Source organism: Lates calcarifer, linkage group LG20 (genome assembly GCF_001640805.2).
Source record: "Lates calcarifer isolate ASB-BC8 linkage group LG20, TLL_Latcal_v3, whole genome shotgun sequence".
Taxonomy (NCBI): domain Eukaryota; kingdom Metazoa; phylum Chordata; class Actinopteri; family Centropomidae; genus Lates; species Lates calcarifer.
In genome coordinates, this window is record NC_066852.1 from 6,798,733 (window position 1) to 6,813,601 (window position 14,869).

Here is a 14,869-nt window from a genome sequence, read left to right on the forward strand (position 1 = left end):
TGGACTGTATGCTTGTGGCAAAACAGCTGAGTCACCGTCTGCTCTGACAGTCAAATTTCCAATATAGTGTTTTGAGTTAATGAAATCTGATATGATTGAAGACTAAAACCATTTGTCTTACATGTATTGTTTGCTGCAGTGAACAAAATACAAAAAATAGCCTTTCAGCTACATCTCTTCCTCCACCATACACTAACTTAAATTTTGAGTTCGATTGTTTCATGACTCTATAGATTGATTGATCTCTAAAATACCTTACAGGAAGATTTCTACCAAGTGAGCTGCTCATTCTATCTAACTTGAGGATGAGAAGGGAGCCATTATCTGGCGGAGCACAAAAAACTTGCACAGATCAGTTGACTCAGTATAATCTGTCACAGTAGGTATGAAATTGAAGGCGTAATACCTGGTCCGAAAGACCACATGGGAGGGCCCACAGCCGTTGCCTGCCTTGTTCGATCAGAGTGGAATAGGGTGTAAACATCTTGTCAGTGAAACTCTTTGGCCAGGCCTGGCGGGACCACTCTGCCCTCTGCTGGGTAACATTTGGTACTGCACGGTGTAGTTCCTGGTTGATGGGATAACACGCTTTCGGCGACTCTTGGCTCACCACGCAACATCAACTTTTGAAAGCATGGAATTAGTGGGTTCTTAGTTTTCCAAAGAGACATTAAGCGAAAATAACACTGAAACTCAACTGCGTCCGTTGCAGGTTTTGCCCAAGGCATGACTCTGTAGACTCTCCTGCAGGTTTGCTCATAGTAGGCTTGCCAGCTTGCAACCGCCAGCTAAGCTAGCTAACTTACTAGCCAGCTACATTGCAGTCCAAAATGACTGACTGCTGCGCCGCGGCCAACTGTGATTACCAGCAAGGGGAATCAACCACTGCACTTTTCAGCTTCCCTGTGGATCCAGAGCGGTAAGAGTTGTGCTTATTTATTTGAGCTGTGGGTTAAAAATGAGCCCTGAGCATGCACAATGAATGTGTTAGCTATCCACTGTTAGCACTGGCGTTAGCTTAACATCATGTTGGCTAACAGTGACACAACTCTGTCGAAAATGGCGCAGACTAGTTACTCTTGAAAGAAAAAAAATCGCGTGAAATAGGCTCCATTCACTCATTTGAACTCGGAGACCGAGACTGAAGTGTGATATTGGCTCTATCAGTTTATCTTTGTATTCAGTCATCACACAAACCAAGAGAAACCATAGTTAAAAACTTTTTGTGCTGTAATTTAAATCGCCATCGGTACACGACACCTACCGTCTCAGCAGTGTGTAACGTTAGTAGGAGGACTGTGTTAGTTCGGGAAAATGAAAATACCTCTCATAGATAGTGCCCGTTGGCGATTCTGTGGTCATTTTTGCCAAACTGCGTAATTTACACATTTTGCAGTGCAGCTCATTGTGAACAACAGAAACTCAAACTTATATTTACGTCGTTTTAACAGGTGATGTCCGTATGAATAAATAGTCGAGCGCCTCCTTTTATCCTGTTGCTGCCTCACAAGTGGCGCTGTTTTGTCACGTTGAGATCCCGGTAGAATTAGACAATTATAGGCGTGTTATCTTGCTTAAAAATCAATTGAGCAGAATTAATATGAGAACTGTAGTTGAATGACAGCTGCAGTTCAGCTGGCTGAATCACAGCACTGTATCTGAGCACAGGAAATGTAACCTCTATGCCAGAGGAAAGACTACCTACTAATACATCACGGGGTCTCAAAAAATGGCATGCCCAGCCCTGCAATGAGTTTGTGTTTTTTCTTTCCCTCCTTTTGCTCTGTGTGCTTGTTTTTTAAATGACATCCTCCTGGTATTGTGTTAAATCGAGGAGAGCAAATCTCATAGAAATATATTTCATATTTCTTGTGGGCATTTCTGTCCACCCTTATTCTCTGCATGCATCAATAAAATAAACTGATGGAATGAGAGGCAGAGAAGAAAAAGTAAAATGGAAAACTGAATAAAAGCTCACATAAAGTGGTGAAGGCTTCAGTCAGCAATCAGTCGCAACTTCTGTCTTTCTTTTATCATCACCAACACTGAGGCATGGTTGTATTACAAATGCAGTTAACCAAAGCAGATCTCTGTCATTCAGTTGTATCAGTGAGTCTGCCAAATCCATGTAATTGCAAACACAACCACATAACAGCACTGTGTATGTGTAATAAGCACCAAAAGCATCTCTCACTCAGAGTTGTGAGTGCATGTTATTTTAAAATAAACATCTTGGTCTTCCATGTGCCCAAGAACTGGCATTTTTAAAGTTGTTTCAGCTGCAAACAATGGCTCTGAGAATGTTGATTGCTGAAGAAGTATTATTATTATAATTTTAATGTAATGCTTGTGTCTCTTAATGTGTCATAACCAAATTAACCAGATCAAGAAAGTTGCTTAGCTCAAGCAGTGCTGCCATTTGCTGTCTCTGTTAATTTAGAGTGTCACCATGCTCATCATTGTTAAATTGGTGCATCACAATGAACAGCGTTTAAATTGGAGTGAACTATGTGACTTCAAAATATGTGGAGTTCTCAAACCTTGGAGAGCTCTAATTGCTTTTTGCGAGGTCATTGATATATTTAAGTACAGAAAATAACATGCACAAGTGTTTTGGCAAATGCCCATTTTAATCATGGTTGTCACACCAACAATTTACACCCCCCCCTCTCCTCACCCCACCCTGTGCTGCATTTTTCAGCTGCAAACAATGGTTGAACAACTGTCGTCGCCAAGATTTGTCATCAGAACCTCCTGAGCAGTTGCATAAGCTGTACAGACTTTGTGCAAAGCACTTTGAGCCCTCTATGATCTCTCATCAGGTAAGAAGCAGATCTACTGCTAAATACCCTTTTGTGTATTTAGAACCTGAAGTGTCATTTTGTGCCCTCTTTTGTATTTTAGTACAAGTTATGCTGTTCTTAGTGAGCAAATACTGTTGACTAATAACGACAACACTTGTTAGGCCATTTTCACAACTTCCAAGTCAACCTGAATTACCAGTTTATTAGATGTACCTGAAATCTAACGCAGTTTCATACAACAGCCAAGTAACAATTACTATCTCCATGAAGCTGATGGTGTGAAAACATAGATGTTTCCATATAAGAGATACATATGTGCAATCAATAGAATGGAATCCAATAAAATTACAACCTCAGATAACCTCCCAGAGTCTGATACAGTTCTGAAAATTCTACAGTGGCCTCAGAAAGTATTCAGACCCCACACTTTTTGCAGATTTTAATGTGTTGTAGATTTAATGTTAACATATTTAAAATTCTATTTTTTGCTTATCAATCCACAGTCAGTAACCCATGATGACAAAGTGGAGATGTGTTTTAAGAATTTATTGGAAATTTATTTAAAAAATAATAATAATTCTCTTACTTTCACACCCTTTGCTGTGGCACTCAATGGTATCCACCTATGGGACACTGAATATATTCAACATAGTTTAGAAAGGCACACACCCTTGTATCTAACCTACAGTTCACATTGCATGTCAGGACAAAGCCCAAATCCTAAGTCCAAGGAACTCTGTTGACCTCCACAGGAAAATTTTGTGGCAAGACATAAATCAAGGCAAGCGTATAAAACCATTTGTAAAGCTCAAAAGAGGTTTGAAACTACCAGGACTCTTCCTAGAGTGGGCCATCCAGGCAAACTGGGTAGGTAGGAAAGAAAGGCTTTAGTCAGCAAGGTGAATGAGAACCCAATTGTCACTCTAACAGAGGCACAGAAGTCCTCAGCGGAGATGGGAGAACCTGCTGGAATGACAACCATCTCAGCAGCACTCCATCTATCAAGCCTTTGTGTTAAAGAGGTTAGATGGAAGCCTCTTTGAGTAAAAGGCAAGGGACAGCCCACTAAGATTTTGCCAAACCGAATCTGAAGGACTCTGAATTTGCAATGTTGTCTTTTTCTTACCCGATCCCCCCACCCCCCCCTCTCTGTCTAAACCCAACCGGTCAAGGCAAATGGCCGCCCACCCTGAGTCCGGTTCTGCTCGAGGTTTCTGCCTCTTAAAAGGAAGTTTGCCACTGTAGCCTAGTGCTTGGTCATGGTGGGATCTGTTGGGGGTCTCTCTGTAAATTTTATAAGATAAAGAGTACGGTCTAGACCTGCTCTATATGTACAGTGCCTCGAGATAAGTTCTGTTGTGAATTGGCGCTATATAAATAAAATTGACTTGACTTTAAGATGATATTAAAACTTTTGGGCAAAACTCCAAATACTGTGTCTGGACACCAGGCACTGTTCATGCCCTGGCCAATACCACCCCTATGGTGAAGCATGGTGGTGGCATGCTATGGGGGCACAGGGAAAGGAAAATTGGTCAAATTGAGTGATGGATGAATGCAGCTAAAACAGAGATCCTTGAAGAAAACCTGCCCAGAGTGCACAAAACTGAGATCGGGACAGTGGTTCATGTTTCATATCATGGAATAAGGATAAATAAACATTAGGAATTAACTTGGAGCACTAACATGCATTGCGCAAGAGTCTGACCAATAAGATCACGTTAATACTTTTGGGCAACAACAGTTTTAGTTGCTCAGTAATATCATCGTGATTTGAAAAATAACACCAATTGACTTTGTTTACTTTGTAGTGACCCTTATTATAGTCACTTTGTGTTGATGTTAAAAATTGGATCAGTAACAGAAATGTTTTTTGTAATCAAGTATCAAAGTCCTTATTAGATACAATCTATTTGTCATATATGATACAGATATATTTCTTTATCATATGGTGTGAACATGAACATTGAGGAGAAGCATGAAAGTGTCCATTGTGCTTTTTGCTTTTCAGAGTGCCTCCAGTTGTGTCTTAAGGGAAGATGCTGTTCCAACAATATTTGACTTTGCAGCACCTGCGAATAATCAATCATCCTGCAACAGGAAACGGGCTCGAGATCCTGTAAGTGTTTCAGTGTTTAAAATGACAGCATTTTGAATTATTACAGATGACATTTTTCACCAGGCATGAAAAATGTAAATATGTAATTATCCTTTCCATCTTCCTAGTCAGAAGAGGAGCCTACCTCTGTAAAGAAAACAAAAGGTACAGTGACTGCTTAAATTCATCCTTGAAAAATTCCTTATTTTATCTCCTTTAGTTTTAGACTGTGTTAAAATGTATTAGCCAGTGTTGTAAATATTGATTCTCTAATTCAGTTTGCGATTTTTAAAACCATCTCCCCCTTTCAATCAGATTTTTTCTCTTTCCTGTCAGAAAACGCAGCAACAGCAGAAGTGACTGAGGAGAGAGAAGAATTGTCTGGAGAGAGCACATTGCCTGAACTGCAAAAAGAGGATGTGGCCAGCTCCAAAGCAAAAGAGATTCTGAAAGTATATTTTAAGGAAATCCTGGCACTGACTGGATTCAGCATCAACGGTGCAAACATCAACAGCGATGAGCCGATTGGAGGTACAAGGGGTCAGCAAGCTCTCAATCGTATCTGTGTGGAGAAAATTGACAAGAAAGAAATCCTCCAGTTCAGCGAAGACCTCATGCGGGAGGAGATCCAAAACAGCCTCAGACTGGCGCGATTCTTCTCCATTCTGCTGCAGGATGTGACTACCATAGAGGGAAAGGAGCAGATCCCAGTTTTCATCAGGTCTGTCACAGTAGCCGGGTTTCCACAAAAGCACCTCATTGGGTTCCTACCATGCGACATGGATGCAGAGAATCTGTTTTACACGCTTCTCTCAGAGTTGAGAAACAAGTGGGGGCTGAGAATGGAGCACTGCAGAGGACTCACTTACCTAGTTACAGGCAGTATGTGTCAGAAAATGCGAGACCTTACCTGCAGAGTTCTGCAGGAGTTCCCACAAGTAGTTCTGTCACCAAGTGACCCGTATGCCTTCAACATATGGATTATTCGCTGCATGCCTGTGCCCTCCATCCAGAAGGTTGCAGACACTGTAGAGGAGGTGGCCTCATTACTCAGGAGAACCCCACAACTGTCCAAAAGATTGGAAGGAAAGATCCAGATGACATATGGGCATGTAAAAGGGGAAGTGGATAGGATCAAAGCAGCTGTCAGTGGGAATTGGGAGTATAGCACTGATGCCTTCCAGACTATGTTAGATATTCTGGAGCCATTCCTGAACTGCATCAATGAGATGATTTCAAAGGTGGATGAAGACAGTGCTGAACAGATGGCCAAGCTCAAGCCAGTTTTGAAGAATTTCAATTTCATCATCACGCTTGTTGTTCTGAAGAACACACTCTGTTGTGTGAGCATACTCAACTCAAGTCTCAGGGGAATAATCAGCATCAGCAGTACCTTGCAGTACACAATTTCCAATGCCTTAAAGCTGGTAAGCAAGTATCAACAGGAGCTTGCAATATTCCACAGGAAATGGTTTTCAGATGCAGTTGGCCGTGCCAAGAAGCTGGGAGTGGAGGCCACTAAACCAGAGATGGACCAAGAAGACACAACTGAAACACCACTGGAGGACTTTTACAGAGAAACTCTGAGCCGGCCTATCTTGCAGTATCTTGTTGCAGAGGTGAAGAGAGTGTTTAGCACTGAGATGGTGAGGATTCTCAGATGGCTTTCGTTAGTGCCATCTTATATGGCTGACCACAATTTCAGCATTCGCAGGGATAAAGTAGCAGATGCCAATTTGAACAACCTTGCACGGCCTGACACATTCTACGAAGAGCTTGGTTGCTGGGAGGTGAAATGGAGACATGCAAGCAAGCGCAGAATCCTGCCAACCACTGTGTTTGCTACTCTCAAGATTCCAGATATTGGGTTTTACCCCAATGTGCAGAGCTTGCTGAGGGTGTTAGGCACTGTTCCGTGTGTAAATGCAGAAGCAGATGTGTATGGCCAATACCATATGGTACTAGAGCGGTGCCACTCCTATCTGAGAGCCACACCAGAAGACCAAAGACAGTGCAGCATGGCATATGTCTACGTGAACCAAGATGTGCATTTCAATGTTGAACAAATGGTGGACTCATATGTCCAAAAGCATCCAGACATCCTGCAGTTGTTGGAAATGGTGCGTAGACTTTCATCAGTAGAATTCTATTGACATTTCAAAGCTCTGTTTAGCGATTAATGCAACTATTCTACCTGAAAATGCTAAAATATTAAATTATATTCTGTGTGTGTTTGTGACCATTTCTGTGTGTTACAGGATGATGACACAAAAGAAAAGCCTCCCAAAGGTGAGTGATTTTTAAAATGATCCATCAACAATTTCAACAGTTGTTCATTGTTGTTATGACAAGGCTGTTCTATCACATAAATCCAAAACATCGAATTTGAGGCAGTGTTGTTCTAAGATGGCAGCTTTACACACAAGGATGGAAATGCTACAGAATGACAACTGCAGTATATTTTAAATAATATGAAAAGTATATTTAAAGGTTTGGAATTAAGTATTTACTTGAGTGGAAATTACTTCTTCATTGCAGTCTTCATTGTGCACACTTTTACCAGCGTGTCCCCCACTAACATTTTGACGTAATATCAGCTTACACAACTATCTCCATTTTTCATTTCAGTGGCAGCCCATGGAAACCATGCTGAGAAGGACACTGAAGAGGAATTACAACTCATAAACCTAGAGATGGATGCTGAAAGGCTTGTGGAGATGAAGTGTGCAGAGACTGACAGAGAAGCTCTTAAATCAGCCTTGCAGGCAGCAGTGACAGCTGCATACAGCAGTCAAAGCAGGCTACACAGTGACACCTCTCCCGCTCAAGATGGAGAGGTTGAGTATGTAACCAAGTCTGAGATGAAAGAAGTTCTCACCGTGTGTGAGAATGCTGTCAGGGAGGGAATCCTCACCGAAGTAGGGAGTTCGTTCTTTTCCTTGTTCATCGACCGTGTTGTGAAACTGGGGGAGAAAGACTATCTTCCACTTTTCCTTCGGTTTGTGGACAGTTTTGATGTTATGAGGCTTGAGTTGATGGGTTTCCTTGAGGCAGATCTTGATTGTGATACCATGGTACAGCGTCTCCTGGAAATAGTTACAGTCGACTGGCGTCTTGACTTGAATAACTGCAGAGGTCAAGCATACCTAGGCTCTGGTGATGTCTCCTACAAGCTGAAAGCTTTTGCCTGCAAAGTCCAGGAGAAATATCCTCTTGCTATAAGCACACACTGCTCTTCCTACTCTTTCAACACATGGTGGTCAAAATCCATCCCTGTGCCTGCTGTTAAAAGAGCCCTGGATACATTTGAAGAGGTTTTGATGTTTTTTGGCAGCAGTGCTACTTTAGAAAAACAGCTTGACCATGTAATAGCCTATGGTCTTAGAGAGAGCTATGAAAAAGTCCAAGAGTTACAAGGAAAGTTCTGTGCCCTTTGGCAAGAGAAGCACGATTCTTATGAGGTGTTTGTGCAGATGCTGGAGCCTCTGGTTGAATGTCTGGAGAAAATCAAAAACAACCCACAGAGATGGAAAGCCTTTGTGTCTGAACAAGCTGGAGCACTTCTCCGCAAGGTGATGGAATTTGATTTCATCATTGCCATGGTGGTCTTAAAGAATGCATCCTCTTTTACCAGAGAGCTGAGTGCAGGTCTGCAGAAGGATCACTTCAGTGCTGCGTCCCAGCTTTGCCAGATCAGTGGTATTGTGGCCACTCTGAACCGAGTGAAGACCAACATGAAGGTGTTTCACCAGAATTGGTTTGATGAGGCTTGTGCAATGGCACAGAGTCTAAGAGTGCAGATTGAAGTGCCTGAAAACTCTTTGCCAAGGGATGGAATGATGAAGCCAGTTGGGTTTTACAAGGATGGCTTAAGTGTGCCCCTAGTAGACAACCTTATCAATGCAGTGAAGGATCATTTTTCAGAAGACCACAAAGAAGCTCTCAACTTCCTCTCCCTGGTTCCATGCTCAGTCACAGTGAGTTACATGTTTGAGAGCTGGAAGTCAAAGCCTCCTCTCTACAGCAGTGACCTTCCTGATGCTGACAACTTCTTCACAGAGCTTTGCTGCTGGAGAGTAACCTGGAAGACAAAAGTGGCATCCGTGACCATCCCAGGCTCTATATTTCACACACTACGTCTGCCACTCATGCAGTACTTTGGGAACATCAATACACTGCTGAGAATTATGTCCGTGCTACCCAGCACAGCACTGGAGGACTGTGGTGTTGTAATGCGCCACAAGAAGTTCCAAGAGTACCTGAAAAATACAAATCCTGAAGACAGGTCCTCATGCCTGGCTATGCTGCAGGTGGGTACAGACTTCAGCAGAGACCTGGACCGCATGGTGACCCAGTGTTTGAAGGTTACTCCTCAAGCCTTGGAGGGCATCTGCCTGGTACGCACTTGTCTTCTTTGATCAAAAATGAAAGCATATTACATGTCTAGTTTATTATTTTATTCTCTACGTTCAGTTCAACATATTCAAGTATTCGAATGTCAGACTAATCTTTATGCACCTGGGTATATTCACAGGACAAGGAATCCAAAAGTTTCATCAGGAACTCTGAAAATAATATGGAAGGTATGGCTGTTGAGATATGTTTTTTAATGACACATTTATTAACATTTAAAAACAACTCTGTTTTTTGCCATAATTTAATTGTTTGCTATAACTATTCTGTGGTGTTGTCTGTTTTTGCTCCTGATCAATTTAGTTGATTGTGTCAAGGAGGACGTTGAGGAGCCCAAAACTGAGCAATCTCCTGACAAGATTGAAGACCAAGACATGAAATCAGCAGATGAGAATGGGCATGCAGAAGATAATCGTCAGAGTTTGGCAACAGTATTCAGACTGGCTGCACTTCTAGGGAAAAAAAATAATAGTCTCTCTGATCTCTCAGAAGAGGACAAAGAGCCTTTTATCCAGGAGCTCAGCATGTGCCACTGGTTTGAAAGAGAGACCAAGTGCACACCTTGTATAGGTAGTGATGAAATGGTGAACCTCCTCATAAATGGAATCAGAGATGTAATACTCAAGGAAATACAGGAATCTCCATTCTTCTCACTGATCATAGACAAACCTGTTAAAATTGCTGACAAGACGCACCTACCTGTTTTTGTCAGGTATGTTGGAGAGTCTGCTCCAAAAGTAGAGTTCATGGGTTTCTTACCATTTGATGAAAACTGTCAAGTTGACACACAAGCCAATAAGCTTGCAAAGATTCTCACAGAAGACTGGGGCTTACCAATGTCTCATTGTCGAGGACAAGCATTCATGCACTTGGGCTCAGGTTACCAAAGCCTGAAGAAAATGTCTTTGGATTTCCTCAATAGTTACCCGCTCTCTGTTGTAACACCCAGTGAGTCTTGTGGCCTTGCCCATTGGCTGGCAGGAAGTGTCCCTTGCCCTTCAGTGGCAAAAATGTTGGATATCACAGAAGACTTGCTGCTGTTCTTTGATGAATCTCCTTGTCTGGAGGGGCAGTTAGCGCAGGCTGTTGATGGGCTTTTAAATATGCCAAGAGAGGCCCTGGAGGAAATTCCAGAAACATGTTGCTCAAGGTGGAAAAAGAGAGAGGACTTCTTTGACATACTCGCTGACACGTTAGAGGGTATTCTCAGCTGCCTAGATGCTGTTAGCTCTAGTGCCACAGGTGCCAAGTCAGTGCATGCACAAGTTCTCTCTACCGCGCTAAGAAATATGGATTTCGTTGTCACGCTTGTGATTTTGAAAAATGCTTGTGCTCCTCTTCGTAACTGTAGCACTGTCTTCCGCTGCGGAAACCCTGCTGATATTCTCTGTGAAGTGGAAAAAATCCCCTCAATCATAGAGACTCTTAACAAAATGTTAGAAAATGTGAGCACTGTGCACTCCACTTGGTTTGAGCAGGCCTTCCAGCTAGCAACCAAGGTAACTCCTGAACAAGTGTGCTTTTCAGAGGAAGCCAACAGCTATGAATCTCCAGAGTTATATTACAGAGAAAATCTGAGTGTTCCTCTCCTCAGAAGTCTCATTGATGAGATGAAGTACAGCTTCTCAGACAGCCACTTAAAGGCCCTGTCAGTCCTGTCGTTGTTGCCTTCCTGCAATCCACAACCTATTCTGTCAGAGTCCACAGACAAGCCATTCAGCCTCTACCTTACAGATCTTCCTGAGCCGGAAGCAGCAGAGCAGGAAATCAATGCGTGGGCTGCTGTCTGGAGAGAGAAATACCAGGATGCTGCTCCTCCGACCTCCATTGCTGAAACACTTGTCCATCCTGAGTCAAAGAGCCACCCTGCTGTTACCTTACTGCTTAGGCTAGTAGCTGTCCTGCCAAGTGTCAGTATGGAGTGTGATCTGATGAAGACCACGCTAAATTCCATGAGGGATCTGTTGAAAAACACTCTATGCAAAGGCAGCAGAGTAGATCATGTGATGCTCCTCTCTCACCGCACAACACTGCAGAGACTACCAGAGGTCATTGAGAAGTGTATGGAGGTGGATCCAGAGAGCAGTCCATATCTATCCCAGGTAAATTAAAAATGTTTCCTTTGCATCATACTACAGCTACAACACTTAGTTTTAGTATTAGTCATTAAATGATTTTTCTGGCAAAAATTTACAGCATTCCAAATGTTAATATTTCAGATTTTCCTAGTCTTCTTGTGAGAGTAAACAGATTATTTTGGGGTTTTGGACTGTTGGTCAGACAAAATAAGACATTTGAAGATGTTACCCTAGAAAATTATTGTTAGTTGCAGCCTTAGATCATATTTTGCTTAGTCATCATTTTTTAAAAGAAAACAAAAAGTATTTTTACAGCCATTGCAATCAGTATTACATAACCAAAGTTGTTTCACATACTTTTTAGGTGATGGGAACTTTGCAAGGACTGAAGTTGGACAGTGGTAAGTGTATTCATGGCAGCTTGATAATAAAGACATCATTGTGTATAGTTATAAGAAGACAACAAGCAATTTATAAGCAAAATGTTTGTTTGTTGTGTTTGAAGGTTGGTTTGTGTTATTGACTTTTTCTTTTTTAAATTTACGAAATCAGGAAGCACTGTAGTAAAACCAGCGGCACCAACAGAATCGCAAGCCTCCAGTGTAGCAGAGAAGCCCTCTGATGGAGCGGTGAATTTGGCTGATAATGAAGTGGTACTGGAGGTCGTTCAAGGACCAAGAAAAGCAGTATCTTTCTATGAGCCGCAACTGCGTGAGCAAATCCTCAAGGAACTCTGGGACTCTCAGTTCTTCACAGTTATGACTGAGCAAGCTGTTGAAATTGATGGTGAGCTCTACGTGCCCTTGTGCATCAGGTACCTAAACAAAGAAGACATCCAGTGTGAGGAAACATTAGCTTTCATTCCTGTCAGTGAAGACCCCAGTGCCCTTGCAGATGCTATAGAGACTGCCCTGTCTGAGAAGTGGGGACTCAACATGGAGTACTGTAGAGGACAGGCCTCGCTGAGTGTTGGTGAAGTAGGAGCTCAGATGAGGGCTGTAAGTTTAGCTATAGCTAAGAAATACCCCCAGGCTGTAAGAACTGTCAGCTCCTCTTTGTCTCTTAATGTATGGCTGGCTAAGTCTTCTCCTGCTGAGGAAGCAGCTGATGGAGCAGTTCTCATAGGCAAAATATTACATTGGCTCACAGAGGATGCAGAACGCCAGAACAGACTGGAAGACATGATCATTCATGTGTTCCAGCACGATGAAGGAAAGGGCAACGAGCTGAGGGACAAACTCATCAAGAACTGGGAGAAGAGTCATGACATGCATGAATTGATGGTAGAGCTATTAGAGGCGGTCACGCTCTGCTTAAATGAGCTGAAAAGAGAGGGAAGTATTTCAAACCAGCAGCAAGCATCACAGTTCTTCGATGCAGTCAGAAACTTTGAGTTCATCCTATCAACAGTTGTCCTGAAAAATATCTTGGGTGTAACGAAAAAGCTAAGTCAGTCTCTTCAGGGCAAACCCTTAGATATGCTACTTGCTGTGAATAGCTTGCCTGATGTCAAAGCATCCCTTAATAAACTGAAGAGTGATATTGACGCCCATCATAAGGCCTGGTTTGAGGAAGCTGTCGCATTGGCTTCCAAACTCCATGTCACAATGTTGCATTCAGTGCTTCTAGAGCCATTGAGTGAATTTTACAAAGAATCAGTGAGCATGAGGGTTGTAGAGCACTCAATAGCAGAGATTGACGACCTCTTCACAGAAAAGGTATTGGATACTTTGAGGTGTCTGGAGATTGTGCCTTATGCAATGTCCAAAGTAGAAACCAGCATTCTTAGTGGTCTTGTGTTCCACCTGTACAAGGAGGACTTACCAGATCAGGCCTCCCTTCACTCTGAGATGAAGTCATGGAAGGAGAAATGGTTGGATCCCCTGGCTGGCTATCTCCCAACTACTGTGCTCGATACCCTCAAGACATCACAGATAAGAAGTTTTAGTAACATTGAGACTCTCCTCAGACTCCAGGTGATCTTGCCATTTTCTAGGAGGGAGAGCAACTTCAGGCAAGGAAAAAGAAGCTTACAGGAGTTCATACAGCAGGAAAAGAGATCCCTCACTGAGCTCCATCCTCTGTAAGAGTTGCAGGTCTTCCGTCACGGTTAGCAGATTTGAATAATGCGTTTGAGATGTCACCGCCACCAAACTTAAGAACTATTGTGTCTCAACCCTAATTGAGGTCCCAAGTTCTGAACTAAATAATTCTGTGTACATTATTGAGCTAAATTCTTTGAGATTTCCTTTTGTTGTTTTCCTGCAATGCAAGCCCTATGTTATGTTTTTTTATTCTGTAGTTTGTACAGTTGTACTGCCCAATGGGACCAAGATCATGGCAAAAAAAGCAATGCTCCACAGACGGTTGTCAATGCTTGTGTGCCTTGATGCAAAACTAATAATTCACCCCACATATTATGATAATACAGATTACAGTTTAAAAATGTCCCATTGGCGTGTGAAACAACTCTATTTTTATCATTACCAAAAATGACCAGACTGACTTCTGTATTACTGTCATGGAATCATTATAATTATTAAATTGCACCCTTACCTTTCCTGGGCACAAATAGAAATAGTTAGTTCCATCATGTCTTCTGATGATTTCCCATGTTTCCTGTCTCTTTGCAGGAATGAATTTGCTGTAAACGTATCTTTGAAAGAATGTTTCCTTAATAGGAAAACCTTCATATATATATTTGTCAGAAAAGTAATAAAATGCTCCAAAAATATGGTTTGTCTTTTGAATTTCTCTTATTTCCCAAGCTAGATGTACAGCAGGCTTTCACATGTTGTCAAATGTATAGTCATGTCTCCAAGTTAACACAAGATGGCGCAGTGAGGCTGCAATTTTCCTTAAGACAACTGAATCTGGTAGTAGTAGTATGCCTGTAAGGTTTAATACTACAAGTAATTTGTAAATGTTGAATCAAAATACCTGTGGGCATGGTACTCAATTGTAACCTCAATTAGCTCCAGTGGGGCAGAATGAAGCACTGGAGGTACACTACTACTAGGTACAAGATCTATTCTTTAAATACACTTTTTACTCTTTCATACTTGTGTTACCATATTGGCAAATGAAAATAGCTATAGGTGGCCTTGATGATTGATTTATTTATTTATTTTGAGAAGAGGTACAGGAAGATATTTTTCCATACACAGTAGCTGTGCAATTGGTATAGCTCAATTTAAATGTTCTTTCAAGTTTATGAATTCATAAAACAGGTTGCCAGTGTTAATGATTGCTGACTGAATATAAGTTGTCCACCCCCTAGTTCAAGTCATTATGTTTTGAATAAAAATTCCTTGCATGGTTCACTTAAAGCTCAACAAGGATGTGGGTTTAGAGGGAGGGTTATTAAGGTCATAAAACCACTACACTATCTCCAGATACCTGATAAATATTTATTTTACAATTACTTTTCATAAGTGTATGGCTACTGCAATGCTGGGTATGTGAGTGAGACAGGT

General features: G+C 41.9%; 1 protein-coding gene across 1 annotated transcript; it reads left to right on the plus strand.

Annotated features, from left to right (window-relative positions):
* Window positions 1–356: 356 nt before the first annotated feature.
* Window positions 357–13,480, plus strand: si:dkey-250d21.1 (uncharacterized). The gene is made up of 11 exons (XM_018691911.2): window positions 357–919; window positions 2,702–2,822; window positions 4,816–4,923; window positions 5,031–5,067; window positions 5,239–7,022; window positions 7,161–7,191; window positions 7,531–9,299; window positions 9,437–9,485; window positions 9,619–11,417; window positions 11,758–11,794; window positions 11,946–13,480. The coding sequence occupies exons 1-11, from the start codon at window positions 831–833 to the stop codon at window positions 13,478–13,480; spliced, it is 7,359 nt and encodes a 2,452-aa protein (XP_018547427.1). The 5' UTR covers window positions 357–830.
* Window positions 13,481–14,869: the final 1,389 nt, after the last annotated feature.